The sequence below is a fragment of the Fukomys damarensis genome, unplaced genomic scaffold (assembly GCF_012274545.1).
Source record: "Fukomys damarensis isolate Sample0158 unplaced genomic scaffold, DMR_v1.0_HiC HiC_scaffold_12, whole genome shotgun sequence".
NCBI lineage: Eukaryota > Metazoa > Chordata > Mammalia > Rodentia > Bathyergidae > Fukomys > Fukomys damarensis.
In genome coordinates this window covers 19,319,617-19,340,066 of record NW_022900924.1, presented here as the reverse complement: position 1 = coordinate 19,340,066, position 20,450 = coordinate 19,319,617, and the positions used below count along the sequence as shown (strand labels likewise).

Here is a 20,450-nt window from a genome sequence, read left to right as displayed (position 1 = left end):
CCTCCTGCCGCCCTACGGGCGAGGGGCCCCCCGACGCACCGCGCGCCCTGAGACCCGGCAACCTTCGGCGTAAGTCCTCTGTCGGCCCTGCCCCTTTCCGAAGCTTGGGAGGGGGCTCGAGTTTTACCCTCATTAAGGGTTCACTGGGGCTCCCCGAGACGGAGCGTAATGCACGGATGCGCAGAGCTCCCGGCTTGGCCGCGGAGCTGCGGTCCCTGCAGTGAGTTACTCTAGTTTCTCTAACTTGCGTTTTCACGCTGACCTGGTTTGTTTAATTTCAAGCTTTGGCAGATTGAGCAACACGATCGAGTCCACTAATGAAAGTATAGGGGCCCTAAGAGAAAATATAACCGCGCTCTGGGAGCTAGGCGGCAGTTGTTGGTTTTGTAACAGCACGCTAATTCCCAGGCTATGATACTAGATTGCGCATCTCCAGAAACCTGTAAGAGTGTTAAGGCTGGAACCACCGTTCAAAAACTGTTACATTTGAAATTGAAAGAGCACTTTACTTTATTCAATGATTTTTTTTCTTTTTTTGCATTTAGGGGGTTTTCCTGCATTTTCTCGAGGTATAGTTGTAGAGGAAAAAAGTTCACTTCATTGACTTTTACCTCCAAAAATGTTCTGAAATTTGTGTATTTGTTTTGGCTGTTTATCCAAATGGCCGAATATTCCAAATATGTTTGAAAGAAGGCTTTAGGACTCGTGATTCTTTATATACATGTGTGCAATATAATACACATTACTGAAACACCGTAGCGTTTATTGCTTCTCTGTAGCACATTATAGTAAGTGTAGTTTCTAATTTAGGTGAATGTGCAATTTAGAGTACAAGACAATTGTTTATGTGCAGCAAACTTACTGTAACACATTTAAAGGTATTAGTCTAACAGTTTTTTCAGGAATTAGATCATTTTATTGTGGGATCTTTTTAATTCTTTTACTCACAAAGATCGTTCATTCTGGGTTCTTAATGATATCGTAAGTTGGAAAATTGATTTTAACATCAGTACCTAGCTGAGGTAATTTTGCAGCAGTCCCGATGTTAGAGTCGATCTTGATGCTTTTAAGAAATCCTTATAAGTTCGATCCCCGGTACCCCCCCCCAAAAAAAAAGAAAGAAAGAAATCCTTATAAAGCGTTTTCTCATATTTCTGGCAAAACACATGGATCTTTCTCCTATCTAGAACAAGGTCAGTCATTACGATGCTGATGCATAGCGGGCACACGTGTTTATTGACAGATTGTTGCTGCTGATTTGCATCTCCTCAAGGGTAGCAGCTGAGGCCTGTGTGTGCCTCCCCCACCAATGGTGCATTCAGTGAATGTTTGAGGCAGAATGGAGGAGGTCAGGACACCAGTTTTCCCATCTGCAGCTTTTTTTAATCTGCAGGAAGATGTGGAGAGGGGAGTGAATGTAACCTAACGGTCTTCGTGTACTCAAAGGTGTGTTGTGCAGCAAAGACGTTTATTAAAGTAATTCTCCAGTACAGAAGAGGACACTTCATAGTTGTAGGGAGACATTCCCGTTGATATAAACACAGAAGTTGTTCGGGATTAGAATTTCTGCAGTGGAAAGAAGAGACTGCTCCTCTGGGGGGTTATAGGGGCCAATGCGCTCATTCCCCACCCAGCATGAATCTTCCTAGGAAGTGTCACGGGAGTGCCCAAGGGCAGCTTCAAGGCGTGCCTGCAGCGATGGCTTTGGGTGGCAACTCCATTCAAGGACTTATGCGCTTCTTTGCTTGCTCTGTGGTTTACTTCTTGTGCTGACTGCTACAGCTGTGGGCCTAGTGACAACCCTAGACACCTGCGCGAAGCTTCAGGAGATTTATAGGGGTCATCTGCCTGGTATCAGAGGTGGTTCTAACCCTACCTTGCATTGGTGCAGGGCCTTCTGGGTAATAAAGCACTCTTACATTCAATATATTGTCTTAAAGGCTCTTTTTAAAAATGTAAGTGTTTTTCTGTTTCTTCTTTGGTTTTTATTTTCTACAGTAAACATTTAATCAACAGGAAAATCATTCTTTTCTGGGGAGGAAAGCAGAGGGTTAGGTTGTTTTGCTTTTTAAAACCAGATCTTTTTCAAAATGAAGTGATATCGGCCTTTGAGTCACCAAGTTCTGTAGGTACACAGTTTCTTCTTAGCTGAGAATAATTTTTTAAAGATACTGATTAAAGGATGATTCTTGTGCTTGCTCTGCATTTTAGTTTATTACATGACTCAGGTGTCATAGCAAAAGAGTCCAGTCATCCCCACCTACAGTAAGTTGCACTGCGTTTCTTTTCAGTATGTCTGCATGATTTTTAAGTGCATGTTGGCAGACAAAAGTAAAACAAAGCAAGAAATAGGATTGCAGTAAACTAAAAAGATAAGGTGAATGGGAGCTTTGTGTTTCCAAAAAAAAGATGAACATTCTTCATACTAGGCCAATCTTGGGAACCGTGGATTTGTCGACAGTGGGAATAACAAGGACAGACACTGCATGTCTGTCTCAGCGCGTGTGTTAAGTGGGTCAGTGGAGTGAGGACTCGGCTGTGGCCAAGCTGCAGAGCAGTTTCCTGTGAGCCCAGAGTCCCTGTACAACAGGACTGAAGTAGAGCAAGACGCTAATGAGGCCAGTGGAGTTCATTGCTGGCCTCTGCAATTTAGAAGGAAGTTAAAGTGAAAAACATCTATATTAATGTATATGTGGACTTAATTATTTTTGTTTTGTTTTGCTGTGTAGTTCAGGCTGGACTTGAACTCACCATAGCCCAAGCAAACCTTGAAGTCACAGTGACCCTTAGCCTTCTAAGCACTGGAATTACAGGAATGCCACCACCATGCTGGGCTTAGAGCACTTTTTAAAACATTTCCTCTCTTCTGTTTTTTAGCAGATTTTTTTTCTAATGTTTTTGTGCCTGTCACCCATCAATTTAGATGTGCTAAGTTGACTGATCCCAAGGTTTGTTTGAACAAGAAACACATAGTTTATATAGTAGGTATGAAGGGAAAAGAGATAAAATCAAGCTTGCCAGTCAAAATGTAAAATAAGAAAATGTTAGGAAGTATTTATTCCTTCAGAGAAAAAAAAAATCACAGATGCTACTTTAAATATAATTATGAGGACAGCAAATGATCAAGTAAGGCAGCCAGACAGAAAGCAACCTTTTGGGCCAGGATTTAGCTCAGTGGTACCACTGCCTGCCTTGCAAGCACAAGGTCCCAAGTTCGATCCCAGGTACCAAAAAAAAAGAAAGCACCCTTTTGAGAGGGCAAAGGTTACATTTCAAAGCTTCTCAGAAAGCATCACATGGTTATCACAGACCTCTGCAGTCATCCAAAAACCACGTGTATCTCTGTACACCTCTCTGCCCTGGAGAGAGTTCTTTTGTGATATTCTCCACTCAGCACTATCAGAAATGACTAGAAAGGGGGCCAGGGATTTAGCTCAGTGGTTCTGCTGCTCTGCCTCGCAAGCGCAAGGGCCCGGGTTCAACCCCATACCATTAAGAAAAGAAGAAAAGAAATAACTAGGAAGGGAGGTGGGTACCTCCCCTGCAGCGGAGGGATAAACTTTCTCCTTGATGCTGAAAGTTTTCACTCTGGCTGAGTTCTCTGGACTGAGCAGTGGAAAACCTTGGTCAGCACCAAAGAGTAGGAGCGCGGCCTGCTTGCGCGGTGCCGGGCGGGGTGCTGAGTGGCTATAGGCACATGGCACTTGCTTCTACATGTTTTCTCTGTGTCATCTTTTTGGCATAGCTGGGGTATTGAATTTAGATCTGCATGAGATCCATTATCCTTTGCTGTTCAGATTCCTTCCTGATCTAAGTGCATCTCTGCCTTCCTGTGTGCACGGACCAGCAAGTATACAAGGCACCCTTTTGAGCCAGTTTTCTTAGGTTATGTGGCTCAGGAATGAGTCTCTACCTATAGATTATAATTGCTCACATTATTACAATGCTCTCTGTCCTAAAGCTACACGTGTGTCCTAGAAATGGTTGGCCTTACCCTCTGAAAGGGATGTAGAATCTGTGCAGAAACCCTGGTTTCCCAAGAGCAAGCCCCGCCTTGTCATGCAGAGTATTCTGGGACTCTGTATTTTCCCAATGGCTCCTACTCTGATTTCCCACCCTGAATGTCCTGAATGTTGAAGGAGGCTTTTGTTGGAGCTGTACATCTCCAGCTGTCACCTGCAAGGCACCACCAGTGTTATTTCTCCCTCTGTGGCTCTTGACATGTGAGGGCAGATCTACTTTTTATGAATATCTAGATCTTGCATGTTGAGAACAATAATGCTTTAGTTTTATGTACCCAAAGGTAAGAATGTGTAGCAGAGCTTACTGGATGTCACCTGACCTTCTCAAGGAGGGTCAGTCTCTGACAGTGGGTTGTTTTTCTGTTTGCTCGTGTCCCTTTGACCAGACCACAGAATCCAGTGATGAAGCAGCAGCTTCCAGCCATTAGGGCCCCACACACCAGCCTGCCCTGTTGTCACCCTTTTGATGAGGGGCACAGGACATGCAGCTCCTCACCTCTGCACAACAGGACAGCTTTTGAGTGCGAAATCATTTTCCACCAAGAAAATGATCAGGTCATTTCCGTACAAGAGTTTTATCGGTCTGCTGTGGCTGTGGTGTCAGCCCCAGTGCAGAGAAGACCGAGGCCAAGCACTATGGATTGAGGATAAAGGCAGGTGTTTCCAGAAGAGGCAGTGAGCTGGAACAGTAAGCCTGGAGTTGGGCCTTCTTAGGGTCAAGAGCTGTCCAGAGGCACTCCTGGGTCTCTCCACAGTAGCAGAATGGAACTCACAGCATCTGATGGCCACTGGTTCTCTGTACGGCGTCACATTCAGCTTTGCCTCTCAGCAGGCTGTGGTCAGAGCAGAGTGCCTTTCCAAATGGCCCCAGGTGCCTCCAGGACCTTCCTGTGCAGGTGTCAGGTGGTGTCGAGATGCCAGTGGGGAGGAGATTAGCTGGCCCTGCGCCTTAGAGAAAAACAGCTTCTCCAGAAGTTAGGCAGCACGTGGGGCAGGTGTCTTCCACAGGAGGAATTGAGAGCCCCTGCAGGAAGGCTGTGGTGGGCTCTTGCTCTGTGGAACCACAGCATGCACTTAGGCACACAGGCTTTTTGCACGAGGTGATGAAATGCATTGAGACCCTCTGTCCATGCTTTCCTGGGCTAGAACACAGATTTGTCTTGTACATCAATGTTCTTCTGTGGGAGGAGTACCCAGAAGTCTCACCAGCCTGCTCAGCTCATCAGAGAAAGTTGCAGACAGGTTTATTGAAACACAAGTACCCACTATGAGTGGGGATTCTGGCCACTTGCATTTCTGCAGAATCCTGGCCAGGTTCTCAGTCCCCTTAGAAATCTCACCACCTTGCAGATCTGGGTGAGAGAGTGCTGGCATTCATGAATGTGTAGGGCTCTACTGCTTTATGTACAACTTCATATACTGAATCTAGAAGTAAAATATTTTAGAAATCATCTTGGCAGTCATGTGTCAGCATTTACATGTAAAATTACTAAACTGTTCACATGAAAACCATTTTTCTTCATTGAATAAAACTAATCTGAATATATTTACAGACATCCCCCACAGTGAAGCTTCATTGTCTTAATGGCTTCTTCCCATGGGGTGAGCCAGACTGGTAAGGTGACTCACACTGTGCTGTTGAGCTACCCTGGAAAGTTTGGGGCACACAACCTGCCTGGTTGTCCTTCACATCTCTTCTCGTGTGCTGTGCCCCAGGACACAGCGAGATAGGAAGTTCCGTCCTTTGGGTTGACAGAGGGGCTAACTCAGGAATCCCAAGGATGCTTTAGTTTCAGACTCCCTGTCAGTCTTCAGAGGCCCTGTGGGTCCTGACCTGGGACAGTGGCCACATGGGACAGAGCCGCCACGCGGGGCTGGTCAGCTGGAGGACGACTGGCCAAAGAGAGCTTTGAGCATGTTGCTCAGCAAAGGAAGTAGGTCTCCAAAGCCACCCCGATGTGGACAGCACAAAGCCCGGCAGAATCAGGGGTCCCTACTGACTGCATAGTGGCCCAGGCTCAGGAGAAGTAGATCGTGTGCCCTACAGGGCGGCACACTCTGTCTCTTGATAGTACAGCAGCCACGCCAAGGAAGATTGCACCCCAAAGACCAGTCTCTGGGAGCTACTCATCTTTTCTTCTCAATTCTAGTCGTTACTTGTTTCCTTTTCCTGACGCACATGTACATCCACACAGTCACTCCAATGATCTCTTCTTATGGCAGTCTATGATAGACATTGAAATTTGTAGTTTTAAAATAATATCAAACGTCAGGGGTTCATAAATACATTGAGTGCTTTTACCATCTTCAAAGCAAGTGTTCAGAAAGACCCAGCACATGATCTGTGGGAATTGGCAAGTGACGGGTTTGAGTTTGAGTTTGAATTTTAATTTCTTTACAAGCCTTTCCATAAACACATATTAACTAAGTATCACAGTATTCTACTAGTCCATAAAGAATTAGGAATTTCAGAAATGAGACTTACCTTAAGTAATAATACAGTTATTGACATTAAGTGTTGGCAGTGAAATATAGCGCCTTAAAACTTAGCTGATGGAGTAACTAGATAGGCTGTGTAATATGTAATATTGTCTAAGATCTTAAAAACAAATCATAAAGATACCAAGTTTCTCATGGTACCACTGGCTGTGGTTGTGTTTCCTTGCTTCAGTTTACTTTAAAATAATAGTGCAAGGAGTTATCTGTTTGATCTGTAAGGCAAGCATGAGGGACTTTGTAAAAAACAGCTGACTTCTTCCTATGAATCACTACCTCCGGCTGGGCTGTCCTGCACCCGTGTGCTAGGACGGGGGACAGAGCTGTCCGGCCCCGGCAGGCCCAGGGAAACCTGCTTCTCCATGTGGAGAAGAACTGTGAGGCTGTCGCCCCCACAGAGCCCATCCATACAGCAACACCCCGAGTACTTGGGCTTCTGTGCTACATTGGAGGAGCCTCTCTCATACAGAAGGCTGTTTCTTTTTCTAAGTAGCTTTCCAACTTATACTTGTATCTTTAAACTTCACTTGTGCCCCAGATTTTATAACCTGAATGGTGTTTTTACTTCCAAGAGCTTTTCCAGGTAGAAAAACGATTTTAAGACTTACTAGCTCAGCGCTAATTTAACTTTTCCATTGTATTTGTGCATATTACAAAGTTTAGATTATGACTTTTTGTAAAGGTTTCCTGAAGACCACGAGGCCTACACTTTGATTTCTCCCAGCCTGAAAAGCTTCTCTTAAAGTGCTAGTACATGTAAAATATGAGGGGTTTGGGCATAATTTCAGGGACCCTTTAAGACCCTCATAAAGCTTATGTAAGTAGTGATAGCCTTAGAAACAGAAACCCCCTTGCATTTGAGAAATATTGCAGCCTTCAGACAGTGTTTCCTGGCTACTCGGCACTCATTCCCAGGGAAGCGGCCTGGGCAGACTCAGGAGCAACCCAAGTCCTCGGGAAATCCCCATCCTTATCACCACAGCTGGAGTCCCTGAATTGCACATACCCATCCACTTCTCAGTATTGATATGGGAAGAACAAATCCATCAAAAATGAAAAGGAAGTGTTTATGTTTACAGGCAATTTGGAAGTTAATTTTTCCTTTCCTTGCAAGGAAAGGCCCAGGCTCTGCTGAGGTACACAGGGAGGCCACCTGCTTGCATGCCTGCCTTGCTGGGGCTTCAGGGTGCAAGGGCAACCTTCCCCTGGTTGCCCGCTTATCCAGGTTGCTAGCTCTGGTACAGGGAGGAAGCCGCACAGTCCAGGTGTGTCCCTTCAGCAAGCTCCGCATTCCCGGGAGCAGCATAAACCTTGAGTCAGGAGGAGAAAGTGGCTTCCCACAAAGCAGGCTGACCCTCACCCTGGGCTTCCTGGCTGAGGCACAGCTGGCCCTTGGCCAGGCCCTCTGCCGTGGGGCAGCATGTGCATCAGAGCCCATTTAGCAGCATCCCGGCCCCCACTCAGTAAGTGCCAGCAGCACCCCCTCTGCAGCTCTAAGAACGCTGAAGGGCTCCAGACATTGTCAGGTGTCCCCAGGAGGGGCACAGTCAACTCTAGTGAGAGCCACGGCTATGTGCTGTAGTTTGATAAAATTCAAAGTAGCGTTCATCAGGAGGGAAATTGTCCTCTTCCTTAATTTTGACCACTTACAACTCTCAAATTAGAAAACCCATGTGCTAATCCCTTCTAGTCTTTGAATTAAAGAAAGCACTGAATCTCGCATCAGCCACAAAGCAGTGACTATGGAGATTGTCTGAGCCAATAATAATAACAGCTCATGTAGAAGTGTTCCAGGCACGGGGAGCCAGCCTGCAGATGCTGGCCAGCTCCTCCGCATCCCCGAGTAGGGATGCACACACAGGAGTCCCAGCATCCGCTCCCCAATATTTGACCACCCAAATAACCAGTCACAGCACCAGCTGTTGATTTAAGTAGGTAAAATCCAAAGCACGTTAAAGAAGAAATTGGTCAGCATCTACCTTTGTTTTGCTGTTCTGTATGAAGAGAGGAATATGGGGCCTCTCCTCCAGCCAGCCAGGAAACCCTAAAATTTCAGCCTTGTCAAGCAAGGGCTGTCATATTCAATTGTACTGTAAAGACAGTAAATCTCCAAGTGAGGTAGCCAATTAAAGCAAACTTTCTCAAGTTAAAAGTTCCATTTTAAAGGATTCCACAGCACTTCTAAAGCCCAAGTGTTCTAAAGTACTCACTCTGTAATAACAGAACAGTTGTACACTTTTACGCAAGTCTCCAAATGGAATAGTGAGTAAGCTTGGCGTTCTTCAGCAGAACTGGCTTCCTAACCTCACCTGCAGTAGCATCTGCTTTCTTGCAGCTTCGGGAGAAAAGAAACAATTTCTCTTATTCTCAGATAAGTTTTCACAAGCAGTACCTTCAAAACTAAACACTGGAATTATATTAGCGTCGTCCCCCCCCCGCCCAAAAAAAAAAAACCTAGACATAAGAAGGTTGCAACTCAAAATATGCAGAAAGGGCAGGAGAACTCGAGGAAATGGAATCTGGGGCTGAAATGAAGTAAAAAAAAAACAAAGACTGTGCAGAGACTGACAGTCAGGCTGTCCCTCCTACTGAGGTCCCTGAGCACACAGCTGCTAAGCTCTGTTTCTGTAAAATTCTACTTGCTTCCAACCCTGCCTGAAGAGCAAGATAAGGATGAAAACAGACTCTGGAAGGTGACTCAGTGAGCCCTCTAGGGAATAATAGGGGCTGCCTCTCCGTCAGTCCTCTGGGTGCCTTCCGAGTGCGGGAGCGGGGCGAGCCGTGTTCCAGGGTGCCCACATTTGCAAGGGCCGGGCACCTTCCCTGCATGCAAGGCCCCAGTACAGCCAGCTGAGTGGCCCGCATGCTTCAGGAGAGTCCCACTTGCCATTCTCCGGCTGCAGCTCTGAAGACATTGTCCAGCCTTCCCTCAAAGTGTGCGAGGTAGGAACAGTTTCCTCTGCCCCTTAGAGTGTTGCACAATACAGTGCATGCCTAGCCTGTCAGCCGTCGGTAGGAGGTGTCTGTGATTGTACTTTTCCCTGGAGCGTGGGGACCTGTGGCCTCTGTACCTCCTGGCCTCTGCGTCCAGCTCCATCCCCTCCAGACTAAACCCCCTCCCTGGGAATTTCTCCGCAGTTTGTGAAAACCCAGCTTTTCCCATGTGCTACCTCTCCCACCTCAGCTTTCTGAGCAGCTGCCAGTGTGCGCCCTCTGTCCCTTGCACTGTAGAGCGTGTGTTTAGTGTCAGGTCGTGATCTCTTTCTTCTGAGTATCCATCCATGTACCTCACCATGCGGGCCTCCTCCTGGCCACACTCTGCCATCACCATCCCTCAGCTTCGTCCCAGCTTCCCCACAATAGGACCTTTGTCATTAGTGCCTCCTGGTACCTGGAAACACCTCAGGTAAGGAGAATGCTGATATTTGAGACCCAGCCCTGCCCTCTGGGGATTCACTCGGTCTGGTGCTGGCAACGGGAAGACAGGCAGGTAATCTAGAGCCATGGTGCTGTCATGGGTGTGCCTCCTCCATCCCCTTCCCCTGCGGCACGTACTGGCGCGTGTACCTCTTGAGGATTCATGTTTTCTTCATACCTCAGCTGCTGAGCCTCTTGTGCCCACATGATTGGAAGCAGGGGGCTGAGAACACAGTTGGAGCCCACCGGGAGAGGGAGGCTCAGTTGCTTTTGAAAACAGCCCTGATGATGTTAGGCTCCTGGTGATCACCATAACCTCTTGGTGCCGTGAGTGGTCGCCAGCTTTAGAAGTCACAGAACAGTGCATTTTTTTATTTGGACAGTTCTGAAAATAAGGAACTTCCTTTTGAGTCAAATAAAGTCAGCTTTATGGAAAACTGTGCTGTCTGTCCTTGTTTTTCTCATTTTATCACAGACCAGGAAAAGCATCATCAAGGCTTAGCATGAGCATTTCCTGAATTTCTGAGCCTGGCACCACTGATGAGCTCCTAATGCACAAACCTTTCCCTTGTGTGGGGATTGGCCACACCTGAGGTTAGCTGCCGTGCAGATGTGGCCAGCACCGAGAATCTGCCCAGGTGTCTCGGCCGGAGCTATCAAGATGCATACGTCACGGACCCTGCAGAAGCTCCCAAGCCAGCCACGCTTTCCTTCCCACAGAAAGGAAACTTCAGCTTTTAATTGGCTTGATGATTCTTTAGTCTTTTTATCGGACGCTTTCCCACCAGCCAGAGAGCCATCGCAGGCCCTCACCCACGCGTCCACAGTGACCCAGAGGCTGCATGAGGTCACCGCCGCACTTTAGGCTCAGGTGACTGGAGGCTTTCATTATTCTAAGTGCTGGGGGAACATCAGGGCGCAAGACAGACAGGCCTTGTTCTCATAGAATTGGCACACTAGTTAGGTAAGAAAGACAAATGACCTAATTTAGATAGTGATAAGCACTGTGAGGATGTAACATGGCCTAGTGTGAAGATTATGTTCCTTGGAATAGAATTGTTATGTGATTCCAGCAGTGCAGCGTCCCCGTCCCTGCTGCAGTGGTGCAGCTACAGAGGTTGCACAGTGAGTGAGAGCTGGCAGCCAGCTGTGCCTGTCGAGATGCCCATCCCTGCCTGTTGCTGTAGGTCCCGGATAGTGTGGACTTGTGTGTCCATTCAGCCGGGCCAGAACCCACAGGAAGTCACCAGCAGGAAGTCTGTCATTGGATGTTTGAGACTCGGTTGTTTATGATTCATTACGTAGCCCTGTGTTAGTGCCTCTTCCCCCTCCAAAGGGAAGAACTCCAGAGCACCAGGAAAACACCAAGCTCACATGTGCCCCCAATAGAGCAACTATCCAAGCTCTTGCCTCAGTTTCCCCTCCAGAGGTAAAGAGATAAGCACAGCTTTCTAGAGTTGCCTGGAGATTTAAAGATGGGCATGGGGGGCGCTCGGCACAGTACTGGCACAGAAAGGTGAGCGGTAACAAGGGTGACCATCTGGACAGCAGCATGGGAACTCTCCTTGTTGGCCAAGTGTGGACCCTGTTTTTAGAATGACAGAAACAACCAGAAGTGACCATTTCTTTTAGGAAGGAGGCAACACGACCTTTCAGTTCCAAGTGCCACAAGTTGGGAATTGGAGACTGATATGCCAGGAAGACTTGGGGCAGAGAAGGCACTGGCCTCGGGAATCAGATTTGCATTTAGCTCTCCTGCTTGTAAATGCGGTGAGTTCTTTTTCAGGAACTAAGTGACTCTGAGCCTGGGAGCCTGACACAGACCATAGTAGCCCTCATTACTGATTAATGACTATCATCTTGTGATTAAACGGTGCCCTTGCACTCTTGCCCAGAGGTGCTATCAGGGTAGAAGTGCTGGTCATGCTCAGCTTTTCAGGGCAGTAGCTCTTTGCCTCACGAGGCAGGTGTCTCAGGCACCTGCATAGATGCCGCTTCTCCTGAGCACTGGTTCTCCCAAAACCAGCCCAGAAAGTGGCTTCCACGTGTAACCTGCGGTGACCACCCTGCCCCTTCTGAATACTGGAGGAAAAAGCCAACTCCTGGGCTCCTGACTGACCAATTGGTATACCCAGAATTGGATCAACCAGGAACTCGTCCAGCCTAGGAATCCTGAAGTCCTAATGGAAAACCTGCACACTTTCACCCCAAGTTGCTAAGCTCCCACAGTGTGGGTACATTGGGTGCTTATTAGTCAAAGTGGGCCCTGAAAGACTGCCACAACCAAGGATTATAATTAATCCCACTGTGGGATCAAGAAGTCAAATATAAGGAAAATGAGCCAAAGGCAGTTCTGCGTACAAAGGGAAAAAGTGACAAATGCATGAATGGAAACCAGTGACCTTTATCAAGATAAGGGGCCCTAGGGATTAGAAGGTGCTGGGAGGCCCCCCATTCCTTCAAGTCCCAGTGAGTATGGGACTGTTTCTCCAGCTTCTTCCTTTCCTCCCAGTGCTGATCTATAATCAGTGGAATCCAGTGTCTAGCCTCGTTTGTTCTTCACTCAGTTTCATTTATTTCTCCTGGGTTAGTGTATCAGTGCCTCATTTATGTAAGATGGCCCAAAGTTGGTAGCAAAGAGCAGCCCTAAAATAACCTACCCACCCCTCATCTGCGTCTTGGTGGCTCGAGCGTGTTAGTGACAGCCCTTCCTGATGGACATGTTTGGGGGTTTCTTCTCCCCTGGAACTTCCTGCACAAGATACTGCAAACTTGGAATCTGAGAGCCTGGAAGTTCTCTTGCTCCCTGATGTAACAGAGGGAGACTGAGCAGAAGGAACACCGCAGTCAATCTTGCAAGGTCACCGGCCAGCGGGCCTCGGTCACTCTCTGTGGCACAGTAAGCTCATGGGTAGGAAACTAAAGAAGTGACTTGCCTGTGGGGCTGTCAGCTCACCAGGTGGGACGTCAAAGGGTCACTTAGGTGGCCCTAAGCGCCCATGCTAAAGCACCCACAGGAAGTCCTAGGAAATGAAGACCTAGGGACATGGTAAATGGTAAAAAAGAGTAAGTGTTTTCTTCTGTCTAATGCAGCCACTAACTGCTTTCCTTTTTCTGAGAAAGTGCGGCAAGTGTATAGTATATGCATGTAGTGCATAGAGCCATCTACTTCTGTACACTGAAACGTATGAGCTTCAGTTAATGAATACTTTCTTGTCCTTAAACCTATACTGTAATTAGGCGTGCTTGCGAAACAGACACAGAACCCATTGCGTAGGTCAGATGAAGGGTTCACATTTAGCAAGCCACATAGAGATTTTGTTTTTTTTTGAGACAGGGTCTCACTATGTAGTTGAGACTGACCTGGAACTCACTATGTAGTCCAGGCTGGTCTCGAACTCAAGGCGATCCTCCTGCCTCAGCCTCCTGAGTGCTGGGATTACAGACATGAGCCACCACGCCCAGCCCACATAGAGATTTTTAAAGCAAATGGATACATCTTCTTGGCCCGGGAATTACAATTTAGATTGTGATCATCAAGCACTAAGACTTGAGAAGTATTTCCTACTTGGTCAGTGTGAAAAGGCAGTTTGGCATTTGGGGTCATTATAACTGAGCAAGCAGTAGACAGCTAAAATCTTCAGTGATGGGAACAGAAACCCTCATTGGACGTGACCTGCCTATTTTCCCTTCCATTTAGGGAAAACATCATAGGCAGAATTATTTGTGTGGTAACTTGTGAGATTCATGCCCTTAAACTATCGTGATGCTAAGGGTCATCCTGGCCAAGCAGTTCCCGGTGACATTTGTGTGCAGCTACACGTCAGCGGCAGCTTAGGAAACAGCGCTATTGTGTGCTCCTCAGAGGGGCTACCCAGCGAGGGCAGGAGGGGAAGCAGGGAGAGTGGGAAGGGCCTGGCAAAGCTGCCTCCTCCCAGGAGCCTCTGGGCTCAGAGGTCTGTGAATCAGTGCTGGGCTGAGTGTCCGGGTAGCACACCCAGGCCTGGACACCCGCCCACCTGGCTCTGAGGTCAGAGACGGTGCGGGTGGGTGCTCTGCCCTGGGTAGCTTGTGTTCCCTGAGGCCCAGGACATGCCCTGCAGGCACCAGTGAGGGAGGGAGTTCCGCCACGTGCCCACCTTGGCAGCCCTGGGCCAGCGCGGACATTTGCACTCAGGGGCCAAGCCCTAATCGCTGTGTGGACTGCGTGGTTTTAAATAGAAGGCAAATGGAAACTCTTAGCGTATGAGCTAATGGGAGCGCAGGTTCATAAATCCATCCTGCAGGCCCCAGGGGCCGCAGGCTTCCCAGACAGTCGGCAGATCCTGTTTCCATGTCTCATTGCCATCTCCCTAATCACATCTGTTACAACCTTAATGCCGGGCAGTGTGTTCTCTCAGGAGGAAATGGCCATCAGTATCGAAGAAATGTGGTGGGCCTTGTGTTTGATGATGGATAATGTCAGAGGACCACCACAGTGTGCAGTGCCAGGGAGAGGAGGTACCAGTGGTCGTCACTGGCACATTCTGTGGAGCTTGGGGACACCAAATTGCTGCTATTATAAACACTGCTTCCTCGTTGGTTCTTGATTCTGGTAAACTAATCACAGTTCTGGCAATCCAAGGTTACCCTGGAATAATATCATGAAAGCACGTTACCACTTTATTAGTGGGTTACCTTGTTAGAGAGAAATTACTTCATAATTTTTTCTGACTATAAGGTATGTGTTCATCATTAAGAAAGCTTTAGAGGGCTGGGCGTGGTGGTGCACCCCTGTAATCCCAGCACTTGGGAGGCTGAGGCAGGAGGATCGCTGTGAGTTCGAGACCAACCTGGGCTACGTAATGAGTTCCAGGTCAGTCTCAACTACATAGTGAGACCCTGTCTCAAAAAACCAAAAAAAAGAAAAAGAAAGCTTTAGGGATTACCAGCACACATAGGTGTAAGAAATAAAAGACAGTCATTAGTCTACCATGTAGAGAAAAGGAAAAGTGCTTTTTATATTTTGGTGTATATTTTCTAGATTTTTTTGTCCCTGGATGTATATATTTATGTGTGTGTGATATTGTATACATAGCTGTTAACATGCTTTTAAACTTAACCTATCACAGACGTATTTCCTTATGGGTAAACAGCTGTTATTTTCATTATTGCATGGTTTAGCTGTGCTCTGCCACACCTAGCCTCTTATGACAGATACTCCAATCACTTTGTGTGTGTGGTCTGTTTCTCCTGGAGCTCTCCTCCGTTCGCTTTTAGAGACAGACCGATTATAAGATGCTGCCACCCGGCCCCCCAGAGCCTCTCCACACCAAGCTGCCGCCTTTGGGTGAGTTCCCCCTCAGTCCTTGGCCACTGTGCCCCAGAGAGTGGTGCATCCCACTGGGTGTCCCTCCAAGATGTCTCTCCCCTCCCACTCACAGGCAAGGCCGGCCCGCCTTTGCTCGGCACCACGCCAGGACCCCTCTCTGCGAGGCCACTCCTGCACCAAGCCGGATGGAGCCGGATGTGGTTAGAATACAGGGGCCCATGCACACTCCGATTCCGGAAGATGGCTACCACATGATATTTTGCCTTTTTGAAAAACACTTGTGCCTTTTGCTTTCAACATTTTTTGCCTCCACATTAGAATGATATTCACTCTTTTTACCAAAATATTTCTGGAGTCATTGTAGAATGCCTGCCCATCCTCGAAAAGTTATAGTCCTAACTTTGAGATTTTCAAATCACTTACTAGTTAAATTTCTTAAATATGTGCCCAAGTAAGAATGGGAGTAGCCTACAATTTAAAACAGTGTATTTATCCGGGCTATTTGGAAGTTAGAATAACATCAGTTTAATTTTCAGACATGGCAAGGATTTATTCTACGAGCCAGTGTTTAGGATCCAAAGCCAGTGGCCTAGTTAGCTGTGGGCCATTTTTAGCCCCCCTGGAGTCCCCTCAAGGTTTCAAAGGAAGAAGTAGGTCTCACCTTGCCCTGCCTGGCTTCCCTGAATGTTCACTTCCCTGAATGGCTACCGTCGGCCAGAAAGTGCTTCTGTTGCTTTTGTAGTTCCCTCTTTGGAAGTAACTGGAATCTCCTTGCTAGCTCATTTCCGTACATGGATGATACTCAGGAAACAACTCTACTAGGACCAAGTGAACAGGAAGTATATTTATAGAAGTGCTGAGCAAATGCTGTAAGAAGTAGTAAGCTAATACCTATGTGCCAGGCACCGGGCCTTGGGTGTCCAGTACGGTTAGCACCCCTGTGACGTGGCCAGCGCCACGACTGAAGTTCAGCCTACAAGGGGTTCAGTCTCACCCCAAACACAGGCCACCCTCTAACAAGTTTGTTCACTCTGTCTTTTGTTCTGTTGTGTTAAACAGACCATGGGCCCTCTGTTGATCCTTCTTTACTTCTTTTTTGCTTTTTCTGGTTTTTTTGTTTTGTTTTGTTTTGTTTGTTTGAGACAGGGTCTCACTATGTAGTTGAGACTGACCTGGAACTCACTATGTAGCCCAGGTTGGTCTCAAACTCACAGCGATCCTCCTGCCTCAGCCTCCCGAGTGCTGGGATTACAGGCGTGCACCACCATGCCTGGCCTCTCTGCTTTTTCTTTTGATTCTTTGAGACCAGGTCTCAGTGGTCACCCACACTGGCCTCAAACTTGCCATCTTCCCGCCTCAGCCTTGAGTGCTGGGTTCCGAGTGAGGTGCACCACTCTACCCAGCTGGGCCTCAGTCTCTCAGCCCCGAGACTGGTTGCTGGGGGTTAAGGTGCAGCTTCCTTCTGTCCTCTGTGTCCTCCAGTTCCGAGCGAGCATTCACTTGGGAAACCTCCTCCTCACACATTTCACCTCACAGCCACTCCCTCTGTCCCTGGCCAGCTGCCATTTTCTTGATGGCAGCGCCCAAGCTGTAGGACACCGGAGCAGTACAGAAAGTTCCCCCTAAAGCCCGCAGAGGTTCCCAAGCCCAAGGCAGGGACCCTGGGGGACCAGGATTGGGCCTGCAGAAAGTGGGCTCCAGCCCCCTGCCTGGGAGAGAAGCAAAGTGAATGGCTTATGACTTGTTCACAGCCACCGGCTGAAATAGCTCGCTGTCACTCCTCCACAGCACCAGCTGCGTGCTGGGTGCTGCTTTCAGAGTCTGAAGTCCTTCCCCGATTTCCACGCCAGCTTTGTGTCCACCTGAAACGTGGATCTGCTCTGGGTAGTGCAGGAAAGGAGGAAGCTCTGTTTCTGAGGGCCGAGACGCTCTCCCACTGATGACTTGCCATCGCTTAGTCTGAGAAGTGTAGGCGTCTAAAATGCTGCTTACGGCTTGTTGAGAAATTGCAGGATGAGGTCATGTCCAAATCAATGCTGCTGCAGTGCTTTTGATTAATGCAGCATAATTCTGGTTGAGCTCCCCACTCGGTGCCATTATGAAGCAGGATAAAATCATCTGAAGCACATACGTAATTCGAGAGTGAGATGTGAGGGAAGAATGGAAGTCCATCAGCGGAGGGCGGCATTGTGCTGCCAGGGGCCTGTGCTGGGGGCGTGGAGATGCCAGGGGCCCGAGCCCACAGGGGAGCCTGCGGGGTTTGGGCCTAGCGCTCAGAGAGGGATGTGTTGTACAGAAGTGTCCCCACACGGACAGGTGTGTGAGCGCATACAGGGGAGGCGTTAAAGGAAAGGTGTTCTGAAAAGTGGGAACACCAGCCCGGTGTCTGGCAGCTCGTGGCCAAGCCTAGCACTGTTTCCACCCAGGACTGCCTAACGTTGACTCGGCCCTGGCCGTGGACTGGCCACCTGCAGGGGTCGGGGTGGGGACATGTGCCGCAGGGGACTCGCTCTTTCTCCCCGGGCCGGCCTTACTCTGCAGAAGCCCTGCCGAGGCCCGCAGCCCCACCAGCACCCAGCCTCCCAGGATACTGCTGGGACTGAAGGCAGGATGGGCCGCTGAGCCTTTGGGGTGGCTGCGGGCCTCTGTTGTCTTGCTCCCTGGCTTGGGGTCCTGCTTCCCCGCAGCAGTGATGTTCCGGAGCCCGGCCTCACTTGGCTGGGGAGCGTGGCCAAGATGCACCGCATTTACTTTCCCTCTGCAGTCGCAGGGTGTAGATCTGTGTGTACAGTGTGGGCCACTCTGAGTCCCTCTGGCTGCCGTGTGGGGAGTGGAAGCAGGAGGCGAGAGAGGATGGAGCCAAGCTTATCTGCCACGGTCAGGTGTGGGGAGGCTGATGTGGGTAGGACGGGCCAGAGTCAATGTCTGAAAACTGGTTTCAAAGATCGCCACCACAGTGTGCTGCGGCAGGCCCGGTACCAGCCCTGGGGAGGACCAGTGACAGGCAGGCAGGCAAGCACCAAGGCTGGAGAACAGCCCTAGGCCCAGGTCGGCTGTCACTCCGCACCTGCTGGGCCATGGCATGAGACACACCAGGGGAGACCTGGGCTCCTCCTGCAGCATCCTGCAGCTGCTCTCCTCCTCCCTTCTGGATCTGACCAGCCAGGTGTCACCAGAGAGCGGTGCAGCCCAGTCCGGGCCCCAGGTCCTCCGCGTGGACCTGCGGGTGCTTGCTTGTCTGGGGGCTTTGGGATGTTCCAGCCTACTGAGTCAGGTGGCATGTGGACTGGATGGACTTGGAATCGGGTCCTGGGTTTGAATCTGCTGTGCACAGACCGCTGTTATGTGTCTCCCATGACTGTCTCCTCCCTGGGTCCCAGTACTGACTGCACCTGGCGCATGAGCTAGGGTTGGTGCCGGTGAGTACACCGAGGCCTGGGGCACCAAGGTGCTTCAGCGCCTGGGCTCAGCTTTGCCTGAGCCCCAAACCTCCCCTCTAGCTCCACCACCGGCTCCATCTGCGTCCTCCTGGAAGGCTGCACCTGTGCACCCCGAGCCCCCACTCCTGCTCCTGTGACCAGGGTCTGTGTTTCCTTCAGGTCACCTGGATGTCAGCATGGCGACCACAAACCTGGAGAACCAGCTGCACAGCGCACAGAAGAACCTCCTGTTTCTGCAGCGGGAGCACGCCAGCACGCTCAAAGGGCTGCATGCCGAGATCCGGCGGCTGCAGCAGCATTGCACAGGTGTGGGGACAGAGGCCAGGGGGTCAGCAGCAGAGCCGGCTGGCCATGGCGGAGCATGCCTGTGGTCCCAGTACTCTCAGAGACTGAGGCAGGAAGACTGAAAGTCCCAGCCCAGCCTAGGCAATTTAACATCTTAGCCAGGTCCTGTCCCAAAATTTTAAAATGGCTGATGATATAGCTCAGTGCAGGGGCCTTGGGTTTAATCCCCAGCACCACAAATAAAGCAAAGCAAAACAAAACCTAGGAGCCATGCCTGCTCCCCACACCGCCACTTGTGCCACCCCATCCCCTCCCAAGCCCGCCAGCCCTCTCACCCGCACCGCTGAACAGAGCACACTGAGTGAAAAGCTGCAGAGCCTTTCCCGGGGATGCTAGGACGCAGACTGAAGTGAGCGGCTGGAACTGACCGTGCGGTCTGGGGTGAGTCCCGGGATGTAGCGTGCAGAACGGAAGGAGGAGCGAGTGCTCAGATGCCCAGCAAGGTTGGATGTGTGGGGTGGGGAAGGGCCTCCCGGCCACCTGTCTGCAGTGCCCTCACTGGCTCGCTCCGGGCGGGCTTGCTGCTGGCCCCAGACTCAGCCCTGGAAGGTTTTGAAGGACGCTATGATGACACTAATGTGAAGTTTCCCTTTCAGATTTAACGTATGAGCTGACACTCAAGAGTTCCGAACAGCCAGGTAAAAATTCCTCCCCAGATCTGGCAGGGACATGGCTTTCTCCTGAGAGGCATGACCATGCCGTCCTTGTCCCTGGCCACGCTGCTGGAAGAAATCCTGGGGAACTGGGGCTCTCTGGGAGAAGACGAGTGGAGCGGGGCCTGCAGGGCTCCGGAGCCGGGGATGAGTGACTGCTTCCTTCCCATCAGCACCTCTTTCGGGCTCTTCCAAGCTTGTCTGGAGTCTCAGGGTTTCCTACAATTAATATGCATCCCTCTGCAATCAGGAAAGAAACCGCTTACCCAGAGAGGAAGCCCAAAACTGAGGGGCTCAGTCCTCCCGGGCCCCAGGCCGGGCTCCAAGCTCGGTCTAACCTTCAGGGTGGCCTCAGGCCACGTGTCTGTGTCTCTGCCCCTCACTTTACCCCCAGAATCTGCTGGGGTTCCGAGGTTTGTTCTGGTTTTGGTTGAGGCCGGCTATGAGCCCCATCCCCCATCCTCCCACCCGGCCGCTCGCCCCTGCAGGTGACGCAGCCTCCAGAAGCGCGGAGCTCAGGAGGCGCTGCGAGGAGCTGGAGGCCCAGCTGCAGGCTAAGGAGGGGGAGAATGGCGAGCTGCTGCGCGAGCTGGAGCAGAAGAACGCCTTGATCGCCGTGCTGGAGAACACCATGAGAGAGCGGGAGAAGAAGTACCTGGAGGAGCTCAAGGTGAAGAGCCACAGGCTGAGCGTGCTGTCGGCCGAGCTGGAGCAGCGCGCCCGCACCGTGGCCTACCTCACGGCGCAGCTGCACACCGCCAGGAAG

The 20,450-nt window shown here is 49.8% G+C and overlaps 1 protein-coding gene across 1 annotated transcript; it reads left to right on the top strand.

Annotated features, from left to right (window-relative positions):
- Window positions 1–12,752: 12,752 nt before the first annotated feature.
- Window positions 12,753–20,444, top strand: Ccdc92 (coiled-coil domain containing 92; the record flags this gene model as incomplete). Its single annotated transcript, XM_010604297.3, has 5 exons — window positions 12,753–13,001; window positions 15,195–15,264; window positions 18,846–18,992; window positions 19,628–19,669; window positions 20,173–20,444. Coding segments are annotated over exons 2-5 (513 nt in total), but the record flags the coding sequence as incomplete, so codon positions are not given.
- Window positions 20,445–20,450: the final 6 nt, after the last annotated feature.